Genomic DNA, 20328 nt, shown 5'->3' with positions numbered 1-20328 from the left:
TTGGCAAGCTGCTCCTCAAGTTGGGATGGGGAGGCGTTGTTCCCACAATGCTGGCCTCTCCACTCTGTTCCATCTGCCCTGCCTTGTATCCTCTGCTGAGGTGTCTTGTGGCTGAACCTAGGTTGACTTACCTGCTAACTTCTTGAAGGATTCAACACAGAGGAGAGCCATGGAGAAAGGAACTGTGTAATTCTTCCCCATCCTCCCTGGGCTGGGCTGCCCTGACCACAAACCCTTGGGTAGGTATCCCTCTTCCATATGCAGTTATCTCAGGCTCTGGTAGGGGTAGCCCCCTTTTCTATCCCTGCAGAAGTTGGCTCTTACACCCAGTCTTCACTTGCCCCCCAGGTTGAACAACTGCTTCCACTTGGGTGAGAGTCCCTTTAGTAAATACCCTGGCCCATCAGCTGGCTGACATACTCACTATACTCACTATCCCTGACTCAAATTCTGTTCTTATGAAAGTTTTTGCCTGGTCTTAGGAATATTTCACATCAGACACAATCATCATCATCAGCAGCATCCTTTGCTTCTGGCCTTGAAAAATTACATTCCTCCTCAGTTGACAGCTGCTGTCTCCTAACGTCAGACCCATTGCCTGTCCTTCACAAGACGCTTCAAGGTCATATCATCACTCTGATGTATGGTCTGTCCCTAAACCCCAGCTTTCACAAGTGGAAGCTCACTGAGAACCCATTCCACTGAGAGTGTTGCCCTGTGGGCTGGTGCTTTGTGGATTTGGAGAAGATGCATACTAGTACCTGGACTGACAGCAAATCTCAGTCTGGGTGCTGATTATCAGGTTATGCTATCCACTCAGGTTTCTGGGCTGGGCCCAATCAGACAAGTCCAGGGAACCATGTGGGACAAGGCAACTTTGGAGAAGAAACACACAGCTTTCCAACTCTCTGTATCTGAGACTCCTTACATTTTTTACTTTCCTTTTCTTCTCTTTTATTTTATTTTATTTTTTTATTTTTCAAGACAGAGTTTCTCTGTATAGTCCTGGCTGTTCTGGAACTTGCTCTGTAGACTAGGCTGGCCTTGAACTCACAGAGATCCACCTGCCTCTGCTTCCCCAGTGCTGGGATTAGTTATTTTTCTTGTTGCTATGGCAAAATACTTGCCAAAATGAACTTAAAGAGGAAAGGGTTTGTTTTGGCTTACATTCTGAGGGCACAGTCCATCATGGTGGGAAAGGCATGGAGGGCATCAGGAGCTTGAGGAAAATGGTCACATTGCACCTGCTGTCAGGAAGCAGAGAGAGATGAATGCTAATGCTCACCTTACTTTCTCCAGACCCCAGACCATAAGTTTGTGCCACCTATAGTCAGGGCTGGATTTCCCATCTTGTTTAGCATTATCTAGAAACTCCTTCATAGACACTCCCAGATGTTTGTTTCCATGGTGATTCTATATCCTGTCAAGCTGAAATCAGTTTTAAGCATCATACTCCTGTCTGTCTTCTCTCTGATTGTTGAATGATCCCCCCTCCCCTCCGCCCCCAGTGTAGCCTCTTCATCTTTCTTTAGACAATGCCCTCCTGGTTGTGGGAAGTAGGTTGCATCATCTATGGCAGACTATCCTTCCCATATCAAGGTAGCCCCTGGATCATGTACAGCCTGGAGACTAACTCACCCAGGGTAAAGCCAAGCAAAGAGTGACTAGACCTCCCAGAAGTGAGAGGAGGCCATGCCTATCCCCAGCCCCCCAGGCTCAGCAGAACTGAAGCTTGTGTGTATTTGCAATGCCCAAGGAAGCCATCCTACTTGCCCAGGAAGATTCAGGCTCCAAAGCTTTGGAGACCTGGAAATAAGCACTTGAATCATTCTTTGTGCTCCATAGCTCAGGTAAGGAACTGGCCCTGGAGAGGTCTGCTGGAGGAACCTAGCTAGCGCCATGGCTCTTTTTCTAAACCCTGTGTGTGTTTAGAAGCATAGCAAGCTGTGTATTCCTGCAGGCTCAGGATCTGCGCTCTGATCAGGCTCTGGGCTGCCCACATTCAATGATGCCTCTTCTGATCTGCCCACTTTTGTCCTGAACCGTCTGCATGTGGTTTCTTTCCGCTGTCCTTGCCAAGGCGCTGCTGGCCCGAGGTGTTCAAATGGAGAGAAGTCCCTGGGGCTTGTTATAAGGCCAGGAGCAGAAGCTCGCATGTCTGGGGCAAATGGAGAATCACAAGGCCTGGGAGACCTCCGAGGAGCTCCCCTTTTGTGAAGGGCAAATGTGCAGTAAGAGGTCAGCAGAATGGCTCTTGAGTTTCTCCTGAAATTTCAGGGTCTCGGGTCTATGCTGTTTTCTGGGCTTTGACTAGAAAAGGGTCTCTGCCGTTTCTAAGGAGCCTTGGGTTCCGCATGACTCTTGTAATGAACACAGCTAGTCTGGTTCCACTACTCGCTGCTATACTCATTTGAGTATTGAAAGGCTGCTTGTGGGCAGCCGAGCCATCTGTAGTTCTGCTCTTGGGCAGGAGGACACTGGATGATGGGGAGACAGCAAAGGAAGAGGTACGGTGCAGCCAGGATAGTGAGACCTATTCTTGGTGAGACCAGTACCACTGGCCAAACCAGATGGGGCTTCTGTTTACTTATTTACTGTTGTTGTGGTTTTTTTTTTTTTTTTTTTTTTTTTGGTTTTGGTTTTTCGAGACAGGGTTTCTCTGTGTAGCTTTGCGCCTTTTCCTGGAACTCACTTGGTAGACCAGGCTGGCCTCGAACTCACAGAGATCCGCCTGGCTCTGCCTCCCAAGTGCTGGGATTAAAGGTGTGCGCCACCACCGCCCGGCTGTGGTTTTGTTTTTTAAGACAGGGTTTTTCTGTGTAGCCCTAGCTATCCCGGAACTTGCTTTGTAGACCAGGCTGGCCTTGAAATCAGAGATTTGCGTGCCTCTGCCTCCCAAACACTGCAACTAAAGTCATATGCCACCATGCCCCTTGAGATTTTTATTTTTTAAGAAATATTTCATCTTAAAAATTATGATCATATGAGTTGCAAAGCAAATATTTTTCTTGAATCATATTTCAAAAAATAAACAATTTTAATTAAATTTATTTGTGGTTTGGAAAAAAATCTGTCATGTATTTTCCATTCTCAGGCATATTGTCATTTAGCTTTAAATAGCATTACAGTTTTCATTCAAACTTGCTGATATGATTGTCCACCTAAAACATTCAAGAAGATGTCTAGCCGGGCGGTGGTGGCGCATGCCTTTAATCCCAGCACTCGGGAGGCAGAGGCAGGCGGATCTCTGTGAGTTCGAGGCCAGCCTGGGCTACAGAGTGAGTTCCAGGACAGGCTCCAAAGCTACACAGAGAAACCCTGTCTTGAAAAACAAACAAACAAACAAAGTCTAATAAATAATAAAGGAGGGAAAATCAGAAGTGACAGTTTTCAAGTGTTAAATATTCTTCTACTGACAAACTTCAGCCAATTTGAATATGTGGTAGAAGACAATCCAGCGTCAGTAAAAAAAAAAAAAAAAAAAAAAAACACAAAATGCCCAGGAATAAGTATAAGATATATGGCATTCAAAAGAATAGATATGGGCAAAGATGACGCCAGTAGACATGGTACCATGGATGGGGGAAAGCTCACGAGGTCTCATCCCTGCACTGTGAACTACGGGCAGCAGTTGACGGTAGGAGAAACAGTCTTCCCTAGGGAAGAGCACACCAGTTGGTTATCCAATACCAAATGGTCAGCTCTGAAACATTTACATACAAGTCACATTGTGCAGACAGAGTAGGTTGTATTTATGTACTTAGAAATATCCATCTCTAGCTACACATACATGTATGTATATGTAAGAATGTAAAAAAGACGTCATAAATTTGAAAGAGAGAAAAGAAAGGTACATGGCACAGTTTGGAGGGAGGAAAAGGAAGGGAGAAATAATGTAGTTGTATTATAATCTCAAAAAAATAAAAGAGAGAGAGAGGGAAAAAAGAATATACATAGTGGTGCATGCCTTTAATCCCAGGCAGAGGCAGGCTGATCTCTGTGAGTCTGAGGCCAGCCTGGTCTACATGAGAGTTCCAGGATAGCCAAGACTACGTAGAGAGATAACCTATGTCAGAGAAAATAACACAAACAGGCCATGTGGTACTCTATTAATATGCATAACTTTTATGCTTTATATATCAGTTAAAATAATTGCCCTGAAAGAGATATAAGAACTTTTATATAATGGAAAGGCATGCTCTGTATTAGATTCAATTTTATAATTTAAAGACTAGAGAAAAGTTTTCTACCAAGGAAAGAAACGATTTGTATCATAGAACACTTCTGTGGTTTTGTTCTTCTTTTTTTAAGATTAAATTATTTTATTTTATGTGTATGAATGTTTTATCTGCATATATGTTGGCTAATCACATGTGTGCCTGGTGTCCTCAGAAGAGGGCTTTGGATTCCCTGGGAATGGAGTTGCCGATGGTTCTGAGTCATCACTGTAGGTGCTGAGAATTGAACCCATGTCCTTGACGAGAACAGCGGGTGCTCGTTGAGCCCTTTCTCCAGCCCCACCATTGTTTTTGAGCTAGTGATTCTCTGTATAGACCTTGCTGGCCTCAAACTTTCCAAACTCCTTCTACCTTTGCTTCCCGAGGGCTGTGATGACAGATACATACTAGAATACTCTTGATTTTATTGATTTCTGCTTAATTAACAAGATAGGAAAAAAAACACAAATAATAATAAAATACGTTATTTTTATCAAATTTGTAAATACTCTAGCTATTAGACCTGAACTAATGGTGAATTAAAGCAGTTACTGTAAGTCAGGGAGGAAGTGTCTGCAACGGTCTTGACTGTAACTTTTACAAGATATTCCCATTTTCAGAAGCAAACCTGTTTTCACAAGTTAAGGTAGCCCTGTCTAGAAGTCAATAAGCATAGTGGTTGGAATGGAGATTTGGATTCGTTCCCATTGTGAATTCCCAGGACCACACTGGGGTTGTGTTCAACTATGAACAGATGGGCACAAATTCAAAGGATTCAGAAATGGAAGTGATCAACTACTTTTTCTTTTGGTTTTTATTTTTCTTTCCTTTTTTTTTTTCAAGACAAGGTTTCTCTGTGTAGCCTTGGTTGTCCTGGAACTTGCTTTGTTGACCAGACTGTCCTCAAACTCAGAGACCCACCTGCCTCTGCCTCCTGAGTGCTGGATTAAATTTCCCATAAACCATGGTATGGTGATAGTAGCCTGTACATAGAGTGAGTATTTCTGGACGTATCTGTTACATGTGGGGGCTTTGGAGGTTCTCCCTGCTACCCCGAATCCTGACACAGCTCTTCTCCTTTGACACAGAACTGTGGGTGTGTGTGACTGAGGAGGCCACACTTCCTCTTCCTCCCACTTGCAGCTCAGATTCCTAGAAGATGACCCAGAGAAGCATCAGAGTGGCAGGACAGCCTTTCCTCCATGTCACTTTGTTGCCAGAACTATTCTCCACAGAAAGAATGACCCACTCCCAACTGCCCTCCTGGCTCCTCTCTGAACTGTTACAGACAGTCAAGAGCATTTATTTATTCTCCTGAGGGATAGAAGACATCCTATGGCCAAAGTAAGCAACTTACCAAGAGCTGCCGAAGCAAAAGTAAACCATCTGACAAGAAAAAGTCCCGGTAAAGGTTTTTTTGTTTTTTGTTTTCTTTCTTTCTTTCTTTTTTTGACAGGTTTTTATGGTATAACAACCCTGCCTGTTCTGGAACTCTCTTTAAAGACCAGATGGCCTCAAACTCACAGAGATCTGCCTGCCTCTGCCTCTGCTGGGTTTAAAGACATGCACCACCACCGACTGGCCTAAATCTAGATTTTTTTTTTTTTTTTTTTTTTGGTTTTTCGAGACAGGGTTTCTCTGTGTAGCTTTGCGCCTCTCCTGGAACTCGCTTTGGAGACCAGGCTGGCCTCGAACTCACAGAGATCCGCCTGGCTCTGCCTCCCAAGTGCTGGGATTAAAGGCGTGCGCCACCACCGCCCGGCGGATTTTTTTTTTAAATGTGTAGTCTAGGCTGACCTCGAACTTGTGATCCTCCAGCCTCCACCTCCTTCATGAAATCTTACCAGTGTGGGACACCACAAGAAAGTTACTTTAATACAGAGAGGTGTGTAATGTGTATATACAGTGAGATTTGTTTTTGAATGGACCATGACTCAAATAATACAACAGTGTAAATGAATAGTATCTTCTTAGCAGAACGGTTCAGCTCAGTGGGATCTGTTTACTAGTTCATACAGCTTCCCGTGTGTGTGCCAGGGACCATACTTAGCACTCCACATCTACCAACCAATGAAACTGGCTCCACCCAGACACACAATTTAGAGGATCTGAGAAACAAAGTTTCCACTACGGTGTAGCAAAGGCCTGCTCTTGCTCAGTTTGTTTGTTTGGTTTTGAGACAAAGTCTCACTATGCAGCCTTGGACTACAAAGTGTGACCTGGAACTCACTCTGTAGGCCTTGAACTCACAAGAGAGCCATCTGCTCCTGCCTCCTAAGTGCTGGGATTAAAGACATGTGCCACCACACCCAGATTTTCAGCTTTTTAAAACTTGTTATTTTTAGTTCTTTCCTTTTATAACGGCTTGAGTATATTTTTTAAGTGTTCTGTAGACTCAACAATGGACAATAGAAACGGATCTTTACAGAGATGATTTATTGAAATACAAAGTTGCAGAATGGAAATTATGGCTGATCAGAGAATCCTTGAGGATGACTTGTCAACGCTAGCCTTGCCAATTATTATATTAAGAATGTGGGTATCTTCAAAACCATTCTTACTTTAACTCTAAAGACAGCAGCTTTGGCATCATTATACAGCATTTCCAATGCAGAGGCAAATGCTCTTTGTATGTTTTTCCTGACTTCGGTTTAGTTATTTTTGGGGTGGAGGAATTTCAGTTGTTTAGGGACCTATGTGCCTTTTTTGGCCACAGACGTGTATCCCCTCATTGAAGATTTATCCCTCTACAGGTGTCCTGTTTCTGCCAGGTCTGCTGCAACGAGCCTCGATGCCCCTGAGTGTGTGTGTTTCTGTCTGACTCCTTGTGCAGGACAATGCTTTCTGCCTGCTAATTTTATGTAGATAATTTGGCCCTGTCTGCAGTGTATAAGACAAAGGAGAGGAACTGATTTCCTTACCCAGAAGAGCAGTCATTGAACTCACACCATCCTGCTGAGAGCCTCCTGAGATGGTCAGGAAGGATCAAAATTACTGTCTTACAGCACCGAGAGGGTGCTCTGGATCTGGGTGGCTGGGGAGGCCCAGGTTGCAAGGCCTGCCTGAACAGGTTGCTCTCCTCCTATTGGAATCTCTTATCAGCATCAGTGACTTTTATGGACCTGGTTAAGTGCAGAGAAGAAGGGCTGGGAATGGAGCTAGCCTGTAGAGTACTTAGGTTAGGGTGGAGACAGACATCAATCCTGCGGAAGTGGGCCCCTGAGGGCAGAAGAGAAACCTTGCAGAACGGAGTGCCTGGTTGTTGGTGAAGGCTCTGCCTGTGCTGCAAGCTCTCCAGTGACTAAGGATTTGTGAAAGGTCAGTAAATGTATAGTGATCTTACAGCCCAAACCCCAACTAGTGATTTACTTCCAGGGAAGAGTCTGTCTCCTTTCGCAATGCTGGGAGCAAAGTAGAGCCCATGACTGACAGCCAACCCTCAGGGCCAGGCTTTTTGGAGAGCCTCTTCTGGACTTGTACACTGAAGTGCCTGCCTGCATCCTCCTCCCAGGTGATGCCAGATGTGAGCTGTTGAGGGCCAGATAGTCTTCAAGCATCTCTTACCCAGACACTACAGGTTTGGGGTAGAAATGAGCATCAGTCGCTTGCCATTCTGTTTCCTGACGCCTCACTTGTGGAGTGGTTTTTTTTTTTTTTTAAAGAATGAAATGTGCCCAGGAAGCTGCTGTTCTCTAAGGTATTGCTGCAACAGAAGGGTCACAGCACCTTTTCTGAAATTCTCAGGCCCAGATGCCATTCAGAATTCAGATTTTTCTCCCCAAGGACAGTAGTCCACACAGCTCATACGTTGACCATGATATAGTACAAAGGGCATCAGAATACCTGGGTATTTCATTGTATCAGAAATGAAACCTTAGTACACACAAGACTATTTTTCTTTTTTCTTTCTTTTTTTTAAAGATTTATTTATTCATTATGTATACAGTGGTCTGCCTGGATGTATGTCTGCAGACCAGAAGAAGGCATCAGATCTCATTATAGATGGTTGTGAGCCACCATGTGGGTGCTGGGAATTGAACTCAGGTCCTCTGGAAGAACAGCCAGTGCTCTTAAACTCTGAGCCATCTCTCCAGCACAAGACTATTTTTCTTTACTTCCACTTAGGCCGACAAATTAATTTACAACTTCCTATGTATAAAGGATTATGGTTTAATATTAGTGCTCATAAAAATTGTCAGTATCCATACACATCATTGTGAATTCACTTCCTAAAAGTTCCATACTGTTAGCTTGGCGTGGTGGCCTTTGGCACACTGTATGGTACAGTCCAGATTTATTCTGCTCCGCAGGGAGCCAACTGATCCCAGAGGCATTTGCTGAAGAGACTTTCTTTCCCCATGGAATTGCCACCTTGGGCTTCCCATCCTATGGTCCTCAAAAGGACTTTGACTGAAGTTTTATGACAAGTTCTGAAACCAGGTAGTGTGAGTATCCAAACTTTGTTGTTTTTTTCAAAGCTCTCTTGGCTGCTCTAGATCATTTGCCTGTGTCTACATGTTTTAGTGTCAACTTCTATAAAGGGAAAAAAGGCGGGGGGTGGGGGGGAGAGGAGGAAAATGTAGAGGAGGAAGAAAAGGATGGAGGAGGAAGAAGAAAATAAGGAAATAGAAGTTGGGATTACATTGAATCTACAGATCAATAGAGGAAAATTCAAGTTTTGCTGCCCCCGAGTCTTCATGCATAAACATGACACATTCCTCTGCTTAGTGTTAGATTGAAGAGGCTGCTTTGTAGAGGGAAATTAGCCACCTCTTATATCCTATTTATTACCTTCCATAAGCTGGTAAATTCCTAGAGTATGCACTACATGTGTACCTGGTGGCCGCTGAGGCAGAAGGTTTCTGATACCTTGGAACTGGAGTTACAGAAAATTGTGAACTACCATGTGGATGCTGAGAACCCAACTTAGATCCTCTGCAACTGCAGTAAGCATCCTTAACTGCTGAGCCATTTCTCCAGGTCCTAAAAGGATCCTAAAAGCTGAAAATGCTTCACATTTGTTACAACATTCATTTTCTGTTTTTTTTTTTTAATTTCCTTTTTTTTTTTTTTTGGTTTGATTCAGGGATATGTAGTCCAGTATGATCTAGAATTCCTGACCCCCTTGTCTCCATATTCTAAGTTATAGAATTATAGACCTGAGTTCCCACATCTAGCTTATCACATCATTTTTCTAACTATGTGGTAGTAGAGACAATCTAACAGCAATTGGTTGTAACTAGTTAAGTGAATTACCATGCGGGTATTAGGTGTCCTTTATTTATACAGCCATCAGAAACATCTAGAAAGAGTTTTCAGTTTTTCAGAAAGCACTTACAGTACAACATTGGGCTTAAATAAGGAACCCAAAACTGTGCCTGGCATGATCAGAGAGCATCCTGTAGGACGAAGTAAAAAGAAGAAATACTACCAGAATAATATGTCACAAGTAGATGTTCCCTTGTGGGGCTCTGTGCAGGGCTGTAGTTTTTTGATGTTCTTCCATCAGCGTTTGGCTGTTCTGTGTGTGCACAGAGGCATGTATGCATGTTCCTGCATGTGTGTGCCTGTGTGCATGCACATATATGTGTAAGTACATGTGTGCAGCACAGATTAGCCTCAGGTGCCATTCTTCAGGAGCTAATCACCTTTTAAAAATGTATTTATTTTATGTCTATTGGTGTTTGGTCTTTTCCCATGTCTTTGCATGGCATGTGTGCCTGGAGCCTACAAAGTCCAGAAGACAGTGCTGGATCTCTTGAGACTAGAGTGACAGAGGGTTGTGAGTCACCATGTGAGTGCTGGGAATCAAACCAGGGTCCTTTGGAAGGGAAGCCAGTGCTCTTAACCACACCTTAGGGTTTTGTTTTGTTTTGTTTTGTTTTTGAGACAGGATCTCTTATTAGGAACTGGAACTGGCCAATTAGGCTGGGCTGCATGGTCATCAAGCCCCAGGAATCCATCTGTCCTAATCTCTCTAGCAATAAGATTACAAACATGTACCCCCATGCCTGGTTTATATGTGGGGGCTGGGGATCAAACCCAGGTATTAACTCTTGTAGGGCAAGTATATTATCAACCGAGTCATCTCCCCAGCCCCACCATATGATTCTTAGAGGAAAAAGTTCAGAAAGGCACCATACATACAGCTATCTGACATACAGTACACGTGTTTCTTGCCTACCTCCACTGGGAATCTCAGCTTTTTAAAGATCTGGACTTTAGTCTTCACCATTATAAGAATGCACAACAGCATGTTACCTTTCCTAGGGAAATTCTTTGTATTCACACCAGGTAGAGAAGCCACGGAGAGACCAAAGAAACAAATAACCCCATCCAAGTCCAGCTTGGTGAATCAGTGAGTTCATCGGAGTAACTTACACAAACATGAATGACTTGGAGAGTTGCTTTGCTGCAAAGACCACCCCATTATGTGTGATGATCCACAAAAGCTATATGATTTTGCCGCACAATTTGCTCCATTGGTGTTGACTGCTAGCATAAGCTCAGAATGAGACCTCGTAAATTTTGTAAATTTTATAAACCCATGAGTCTTTTAAACTTCTTGCTAGTTTCAAAAGCCTCATGAGCCTGGTGAGTCACCGCCCAGCCCTGAGAGAATGTTACCATCAGGAGGAAACAGCTATACAACAGTACCTAATAAATATTTGTTGAATGAATAGTGAAGTGAGAGCATGTTTGCAGGTTAAGGCTGCATGGTGCTGCTCAGAGTAGCTGATCTGGAGTCCTGCCTGAGCCCTGCCCTGGCCTGTGCTCCTTAGTCTGGAAGTCTCGTTTAAAAAAAAAAAAGACTTTTTAAAAATTATTTTAATTATGTGTATGTGTGTGTACTTCTGTGGCACTTGCACATGAATGCAAGTGCCACAGAAGTCATATTCCCCCAGAGCTGGGCTTATAGACAGTTGTAAGCCACCTAATGGGGGTGCTGGGAATCAAACTCAAGTCCTCAGGAAGACAGTATGTTCTCTTGACCGCTGAGCCATCTCTCCAGCCATCGTTTTCTCATGTACAGAGGGAACAGAAACAGCTCTTAAAGACAGTGCTGAGGAACAGCAGTACGCATTGTGTCGCACTCTCATGCAACTGGACCTGAAGGTGGTGGTAACTGTTACCGGACACATCAGTGAGGAGAGGACCCCTGAGACTCTGGGACACCCTCCTTTCCTGCAGGGCTTTCAGGTGATGACACATGTTCCATCAGCAAATTCCAGGCTCAACTGGGCATGCTGATCTATACCTGCCATTTTAGAATTTTGAGGCAGATGGATCACCATGAATTCAAGGCCAGCCTTGGCCACAAAGTGAGACCTTGTCTCAAAACAAACATGTCCAACTAGATAACTCAAAGTGGGTGAAGATTCATGTTGCCAAGTGTGACAATCTGAGTTTGATGCTCAGGATCTACATACTGGAAGGAAAGAACTGACTCTCACAGGTCACACAGGTTGTACACACACACACACACACACACACACACACACACACACACTATATATATATATATATATATATATATATATATATATATATATGTATATATAATTACAGATAAGTTGCAAATAATAAATAAATAAATAAATAAATAGATAAATAAATAAAATATATCCCAGCTTAAAGAACTCTCAAGCCCCCCTTCCCCTACCAAAAGAAGACAGGATCCTGGATTCTTCTCACTCTGAACCTAGTTAGGCTCTCTGTTTACAGAAAATTATCCAGTAAGTCACTAACCACAGTGTTTTGAGATGCAGTGGTGCTGAGGAGATAGTCAATCACACTGTGAACCTGGAGTTTGCATTTGTGTTAGTTAAACAAAATTAACCTTGGGTCAGGAGGCTGAGTTAGTAACTAGTTGACAGAAAGTAATCGTAGAGCATCAGAGGGCGTCTGGAAGAGAGATAGAGAGACACACAGGAAGAATTAGGGAGGGATTTGGAGTGGTGTGGCTTTTTTTTTTTTTTTTTTTTTTTTGACCAAGTGGAAGAAGGATGCTCTTTCTTTGGGAGATACCAGCAAGGAAAGAAGGTCAGTTAGTTGCAACTCAGCCTCTCTGAGCTAGCAGGTTTTCACCCCAGTTTCTGAATCTCAAGTCTTATTTGTAAATAGAATGGTAGAGATTTAGTTAAAGCTACCTTTAGCAGCAGGGCCAGAGCCAGTGCGTGCAGGAGCAGAATTCTCCCAGGCTGCCGCCTGAATGGCTGGGCTGCTGCTAGAGAAGCGGCCGGTAACTGTGGAGTTGCACTTGCTGGCTGAAATAGCCGTAGATTAAGGCACCGCCACTGTACTGGAGTTGAAAGAACCCAGTGGTGGGATATTGAAGCCTGGCTATGGAAAGAGTGAAATGTGCTTAGCAATGTGAGGTGCCACACTACATATGCTAAGAGTGGCTTCTGAAGGGGACAGAGAATGCTCACAAGGAATATGGGTTGTAAACTTTCAACTTTTTGCTAGTTCCGAATCTGTAAATACATCAAATACATCGGTACTTCCTTAGACTAAGTAACAATGTGGCTAATGCGCTCGCTGCTCTTTCTAGGAAGGTTACAACATACAGTTTAGCAAATGGCTTGGGCCTAATTTCCTTCCTGGGGCCCCAACCCCTCTGGCCGAAGAGGGGTGGATGTCACCACAGCAGGCGGGGATTCATGCTGTCTCTGCCACCACCTCAGTCTTCTGCCCTTCACTGTCCTGGTGGGCTCAGGTCTCTCCCGAACAGGGGAGCAGGGCTTTGCAGCCCTTCTCATTTTGTCTTGGTCCTGATTACGTGGAGACCCTGGACCACATCCAAGAGGTGATGGAAGCTTAGGGGAAGCAGCCTCTTTCCTGCTTTTAGAAATGTGTGGCTTTGAACTTGGGTGAGGTGAGCACCGTTTCTTTCTGAAGACTGGATGCTTCTGGATGCAGCTTTGTGGTGGGCCTGACATCTCACTGATTCATACTATAAATATTTGTTGAGAACTTTTTATATAACCAGCTCCATAACACCGTGATAGTGTAAAGGAGCAAGTGGATGGGAGGTCCTACGGAGGAAGGGGCCGGTGTGGGGCCTGAGAGAAGAGGAGGCCAGCCAGGCTAATGAGACATGTGATTGCCATGGTCCTGAGGCCAGAGCTAGGGTGTTACTGAGGGGATGTTTAAGATGTTTTAGATATAAATTGGAGAAGTAAAGGGGCATATAGGTTTGTGAAAACCCTCTCTGAGTCACATTCAGTTGTGAAGACCAAAGGCAGGATGTGGAACCCAAGAGGTCAGTCAGGAAGAAGTATGCCCCCAGAAAGTACACCACCAGGACCCCAGGACTTGGGTGGGGCACAGAGAGAATCTAGCAAAGGAGAAGAGAGGGAAGGATAAGAGAGATGCGATCCATAGCGTAGGTGCTGGCAGGTGTGTCCTGAACGTGAGAGCAAGCATTCAGGAGTGACAGAGGCGTCAGCCATGTTGAGAAGCTGGCTGAGATCCAGTCTGGAACCTGGCCACTGAATTAGGAGGGCAGTAGGAATCCAGTGTCAGGCCTTGATAGTATGTGGGCATGAGGAGCAAACCTGAAGCTCTGGAAGATATGGCTCCTTGGCATGTTAGGCAGACTCCAGGACACCTTGAGGACAGTGTTGCATTTGAGGCAGAAAGAAGCAGGGACAGTCTGGGCAGTGGTGGCTCATGCCTTTAATCCCAGCACTTGGGAGGCAGAGGCAGGCAGATCTCTGTGAGTTCGAGGACAGCCTGGTTTACAGAGTGAGTTCCAGGTAGGCCCCAAAACTACACAGAGAAACCCTGTCTTGAAAACAACAACAAACAAACAAACAAACAAAAGAAGCAGGGACAGAGCAAGGTGCAGGGGAAAGGAGAGTTTTCAAAAAGCAGAGTCACAGGCCTGTTGTGAGCTGATGGCACCAGCCAGGAGGTAGGGGTGGGGAGTGTCCTGGGTGTGAGACTGGTGCCTCATCTCCCTGAAGGGCAGAGGAGTCACAGAGCAGCTACCAGAGACCCACAGCCTGCTGCTGTAGCAGCATGATCAGACTGCAAATTATTTCCACAGTGAAGAGTGAGAACAGCTGCTGGGGTGGCTGGGGGTCCAGATAGAGGGGGCAGGGTTTTTGTTGACAGTCTTTTGTGATGATAACTAAAGGTGGGCAGCCTGGGGTCTGGCGTTCAGTGGATGAGCCCCTGAGTATGAGGGTGCCTTGGATCAGGGAGTACAGACATGTTCTTGAGTTGTTTTTCTAGCTGAGTATTCTCTACTTTGGGGGCAGACTCAGAGCAAGTGCACAGACACATGATCAGTCTTGGGGGTCAGCCAGAAAGTGTAGGGAACAGACAGAGGCAAGGGAGGGGGGTGCATGAGAATGACAACACCCTGGAGAAGCTGAGGGAGCTGGAAGCCGAGGCAAGTGCATGTCTGTCTGTGTGGGTGTCATGTGGGCATGTATGTGCTGATAAAGGATGGGAACAGCATTGGGTTCGAAGTTTTTTTTTTTTTGTGTGTGTGTTATGAAAGAGAATCTGAAGGGCAGAGTTGAGGGTGAGCAGCTTGGACTTGGAGGTAGTGTGGTTATTGATGATATAAGGAATGAGGCTATGATAGGGTGGGGTGTCCATGTGGGACTAGGACTACCCACTAGGGTACTGGAGGAGTCCAGGAGGGTCTCACGATAACAAGTACAAGAGAGGGCTAAGACTGTGGGTGAGCCATGTTTGAAGGGATACGAAAAGGACAGAATCTGATGTGTATGAGAAAGGAGGTTAAAACAACACCCACCTTGGCCAGGGAGTGATGGGATACGAGGGAGAAGATGGCCTGAGGGGAGGCAAGGAAGCGATGCCACCACGTTCAGAACACTTACAGGGAACAACGTGCCCTATATTTCGTTTCTATTAAGGGTATGTTTACCAGATGTAGTGGTGCGCTCTTATTCAGCCCTTGGGAGGTGGAGAAAAGAGGATTAGGAGTTCAGGGTCAGGCCCAGCTGTGTGAGACCTCTCCCGCCCCCCAAAATAAAGACAAACCAAACCAACCAACCCAACAAACAAACAAAAAAGAATGTTTGCCATATGTTTGCTTTGTTAAAAAATAAAAATAAAGACTGTATTATCCAGCTTGCCTGGGATGGCAAAATGACACTGGCTGGGTGGATTTGATAGCAGAAGTTTATGTCCTACAGCTCCAGAGGCTGGAGTTTCTAGCTCAGGATGCTCCTGGTGTTAGGCAGAGGTCCTCTTGTTGTGTTCACATGACCTTTTGTGTGTAGTTAGAGGGGCTATGGAGGACTGGGGCTCTCTGATCCCACTTCTTATAAGGACACTGATCCCATTAGATCAGAATACCCCTTCCCCTTCAGGCCCCATGTAACTTTAAAGACCTCCAGATAGGCCTTATTTCTCAATAGTCACATGTGAAGTTATGGTTTAAGTCTATTGATTCTGGATAGGGTACACAATTAAGTTCACAGCAGACATCTACTACTGACTGTGTTAGACATCGGCTAAGGGATGGGTGTTTGAGGAATAAAAAGGGTTGTCAGGTAGATTAGGGAGAGAGAGGGGGAAAGAAGCAAAGTGCACTACTGCCCAAGTCTGACGCTACTGCAGAGTGCACTGTAGGACTAGGGGCACATCAAGTGACTGGGCAAAGTGTAGAGAAACACCCGGAATGAATATGGCCACTAACTAGTCTTTGAGTCTTTATAACAGCATTTCTACGTCACTGGCCATGCAGATTTGTCTGGTCCCATCATACATCTGGCATCATGACATCCCCAAACCCATGAGGACAGAGGAGCGAATAAACTTTATTTTGGGTAAATGTCAATTCCTTCTTGGAATTTCTCTCCCTACTTCACCTCTTCAATACTCTCTTCTTCCAAAGCTTGCCAGTAAGACAGGATATCCAAAATCATGGCCATAGATTTTTCTTGAGAAGCTTGCACACATTCACTTGCACTTGTAATACTTTCTCCTAATTCTTTACTTTGTCTCATCTCTGAAATCTTTCTTGGATGGTGCCAAGAGTTGGAAAACACTTGGTTGAGACCATGTGGCTACTGGGCACTGTGCTGCAAGTACCAGATACTCATTTCAAAGCCTTGCTGTGGGAAGCTCATTAACATTGCTGAACGCTAGTTACACATTGGATGGTGTTTATATCTACTGGGTTAAGCAAATGTGCTGCTAAAATTAATTTTGTCTATTAGTTGTTACCTTTGAAAAGTACATCTACAGCCGGCAAGATGGCTCAGTGGGTAAGAGCGCGTGCCACGAAACTAAATAAAAATGTAAAGAATGAACTCTCTAGGAGAACTCCCTTTGCAAAAGGGTTCTGGCATGTCTGTAGCACTGTTTCTTTAAGGTGGATGCCTCCCCCAAGGCTAAGATGCAGCAGTCCCACTGGACAGGGCTTTCTGGTGGCCTAGACTAGCTAGGACAGCTCAGCTCACTATTTGTTCCGTCCCAGGATCAACTGACTCTGCCTCAGAGAAATTTCTCGATTCCTTCCACATCTAGGACTGACTATATTCTTCCAACCAGCACACCTCCCATCCACCCCAGCTCTCTATGGTGGTTAAAATTCCCGACTGACTACAACCTCAACTCTGGGAGGTCTCTGGGTGTGGTATATGGACTGCAGCTGGCTGTCCAAGCACCTACTCTGAATTTTCTTTTCTCCTCCCTTCTTCCCTCCCTCCCCCCAGCTTTCTTTTTTTTTTGATATGGTCTCAAGCTATAGCCCAGGCTGGCCTCGAACTCACAGCAATCCTGCCACAGCCTCTTAGTGCTGGGATTACAGGAGTACACCAATACACTTGTTTCTCAAAAAGATTTTTAATTTTTCTGTTTCTGGATGCAAACAGCTTTCTGTCTTGTAAGCAAAGTCCTACATAAGGAACTGGGTGGACGTGTTAGGAAATTGCAAAATCCCATACACTTAATCTGCAGACCCACTCTTTGCAGACCCAGAGCCCGGGCTGAAGGAGGCTCCTCCCCAATTCTCCAAGACCTTGCTCCCTCCCACGATCCGCCAACGTCCGATTCACCGTATCCGCAAGGGCCCGGACCCCGGCTGGAGTCGCGTTTTCCATCCGGGCAAGGACCGAGGTTTCCGGAGCTCCAAAGCTCCCAACTAGAGCGGGTAGAAGAGCGCGGGCTACAGGTTCCCCAGCTTGCGGCTCCTTTAAGAGGTGCCTTGGTAGCAGGGTCGTGACGTCATGGGAGTGGAGGCTGGAATATGCGCGTAACAGCGGCAGGGCGGGGCAAAGCCTGGGGAGGACCCAGGGACCTGACTGACAGGAATGCCCCATAGGCCTCGCCTCTCCTCTCTCTGGTGTTGGCTCCGCCCCACCCTAGGCCTAGCTCCTGTAGGCAGACCCCGCCCCTGCACAGGCCACGCCCTCTCAGTCTGGCTCGGGCTCGAGGCCCCGCCCTTCCAGCTGACCCACAGCCGGAGAGCCGAGGCCCCAAGTCTTTAGGCTGCCCGCAGGCCCCGCCCCATCCATAGGCCCCGCCCTCGGCGCGACCACCAGCCCCGCCTCCTACGGTCCCACCCTCTGTGGGGCGGGACTTGCCCCAGCCGGAGTCGGCGGCGGCGGCTGCGGGAACTTTCCCGGCGGGTCTAATGGCTGCGCGCGGGCCGCTGTGAGGCGCGGCGGCGAGCGGGCGCGGGGCCGCGGAGCAGCGAAGAGCCAGCGACCGCGAGGCTGGAGCCCCGGCCAGGCCCGGTCCGACCCGCGGAGCCCGCGATGCGCCCCGGTGCTGTCCCCCGGCGCAGCTGACGCCCCGCGGCCCCGCGAGACCCCAGCCCGCCCGGCCCCGCAGGAAGCGGCCGCCGCCACCCAGTCCAGCGCCCGCTCCGCCCGGGCACCATGGCGGGCAAGGCGGCCGCCCCCGGCACCGCGGTCCTGCTGGTCACGGCCAACGTGGGCTCGCTCTTCGACGACGTAAGTGCCGCGCCGTCGGCTAGGGAGGGGCGGCTGCGGGCCAGGAGTCTCCCAGCCCCGGACCCTGACATCCCCATTTCCAGCTGGAGACCTTAAATTCCGGCCCCTACAGCGCCTTCTACAGCCGCGGACTCCGGGCCAGTTGTCTTTTGGACGTGTGACTCTGATGCCCCCTACCCACAGCTGGGGACACCGATCAGGGATCCTCCAGGCCCCAGACCCTGACCCCATAGTGGTGGACCCTAGGCCAGGAAACTTCCAGCACACGCCCCAGACCTTGACACCTTTGCTTTTCTGATTCCCGAGGCCAAACTTGAAGACCCAGCTTTTGAACCCCTATCTTAACCCAGACTACAGGAACCCAGCCTAAGTCTGGATCTTTGAATCCTGATGCTGGTACCTTGCTGTGATCTCTATCCCTTTTCTGCTCCCGAACTCCAGAGCCACAAGTACTGACCTGGAATTTTGACCCAGAATCCTGGTACTTGGATGCCCTGGCCTCTAAACCTAACCACATGCTGACCCCAGGTCTCCTGATTCAATCCTGACCCCCCAGTCTCTGACTCTGATTTCCAAAGTCTGAATTCTGACTCCAGAAACCCAGCTTTTGGTTCCTTCTCCTCTCAACCCAGACCACAGTGACCCTGAACTCTGAGTCTCTACCCTAAAACCTCAGATCCTACACCTATCCATGGCCTCTGAACATGAACCCTGGCCTCTAATTCTGCTCCCCAGCCCTATCCGTGGAGCCTTCCTCACGAAGTCACAATAGACCTCACCCCCAAACCTTAAGCTCCATCATCTGAGTCCTGGTCCCTAGATCCCATCCCTAGGTCCTGTCTCCTGGGGGTGGGGGGAGTCCTGAGATGTGAAGCACCCTTCCTTATTTTGCCATGTTACTTGTAATTGCACTAGCTCTCAAATGAGGCAGTTCTAGTCAAGCCATGGAGGACTTTCTATTCCTTGTTTACTAAATGAAAAGGTGCTGAGAAGCTCTTCAAGGCCAAAAACGATGCCAAAGGCCTTTATCTTCTAGGACTACGCCTCCAGTCCTCAGTCCCACCCTGGAACCCTGGGTTTTCTCCTCTGGGAGGCAGAAGGGAGCTGAGGCCTGGGGCACTGGGAGCTCCCTGGAGCAGGCTGAGGCTGACCTAGTTCAGCATTGCAGCCACGGTGCCACCCTGCTGTTGGTACTTAAACTGCCAACCCAAATAAAGCAGAATGCGGCTCCAAGTGGCATGCTTGTTTAAGAAGAAAGGGTAATGTCACAGATGGAACTATGAAGCCACATACTCCCCTTTCTCTCTCCCTCCCCTTGCCTAGGTGAACAGTTGGGACAATGCCAGGCCTTGGATACAGGCCTGATGTAGATTTCAGGGGAGGGTCTTGTTTCGTTCCTGGCAGCAAGCATGGGAGAGGAGTTTCGTTGAGCTGAGTTCTCAGACAGCGTAGACTTGGTTTTTATTAGTAAAAGGCAGGCGTTATTGCTGTATTTTGTGATTTTACTTATAAACATGTGAGTGTTCTAGTTCGCTGCAGGAGAGGCACTGTTTACCCTCTCAAGTTATAGACAACTTGATGTAGTTTCACGTGTGATCATTTTCTACAAGGGCCTGTATGGGTGTGTGTCCATATATTTAGCATTCTATTCTAGGCCTTCCAGTAACATGTCACTGTAGCGTGGTTTTGTTCAGATGATTCAGATCCGTTAGCTGTGGCTTCAAAGCCTCAGAAATGTCAGGAAAATTAGGCATGGTGGGGCACTTTCATCTCCAAGGGAAAATAATTTTGCTATGAAAACATTCTTTCTAGTAATTTTTGATTCTAAGTTCTAGAGTTTTTTTGTGTTTCAATCATATACATACATACATACATACATACATACATACATACATACATACTTCTGTCTGATGATATTAAAGAGGGTTCTTTTTGGAACAGGAGCTCATCTTGTAGTCCTGGCTAGCCCGCAACTCACTGTGTAGACCAGGCAGACAGAGATCCACCTGCCTCTGCTGGGATTAAAGATGGTACACCACCATGCCTGGCTCAACTCACTTTCATTTAGCAACATGTTCTCTGAATTTTTATTTTTTCCTTACGGCTCTCTGGAGTTTTGTACTGCATTTGCAGCTAGAAGGTGTATTTGTCTTGGTGAATTGTAC

At 46.5% G+C, this 20328-nt stretch overlaps 1 protein-coding gene across 2 annotated transcripts in view; it reads left to right on the top strand.

Annotated features, from left to right (window-relative positions):
* Nucleotides 1–17977: 17977 nt before the first annotated feature.
* Inpp5a (inositol polyphosphate-5-phosphatase A) overlaps nucleotides 17978–20328 on the top strand; it is a 200388-nt gene continuing 198037 nt past the window's right edge. For both annotated transcript variants that reach the window (XM_052714263.1, XM_052714264.1), the window contains exon 1: nucleotides 17978–18163. In XM_052714263.1, the coding sequence (XP_052570223.1) occupies nucleotides 18089–18163 (75 nt within the window). In that variant the 5' untranslated portion in view covers nucleotides 17978–18088. The remainder of the gene's footprint in view (nucleotides 18164–20328) is intronic.

The sequence above is a fragment of the Peromyscus californicus genome, unplaced genomic scaffold (assembly GCF_007827085.1).
Source record: "Peromyscus californicus insignis strain IS unplaced genomic scaffold, ASM782708v3 Scaffold_4__1_contigs__length_199733344, whole genome shotgun sequence".
Taxonomy (NCBI): domain Eukaryota; kingdom Metazoa; phylum Chordata; class Mammalia; order Rodentia; family Cricetidae; genus Peromyscus; species Peromyscus californicus.
This window is presented reverse-complemented; position numbering and strand designations above follow the sequence as displayed.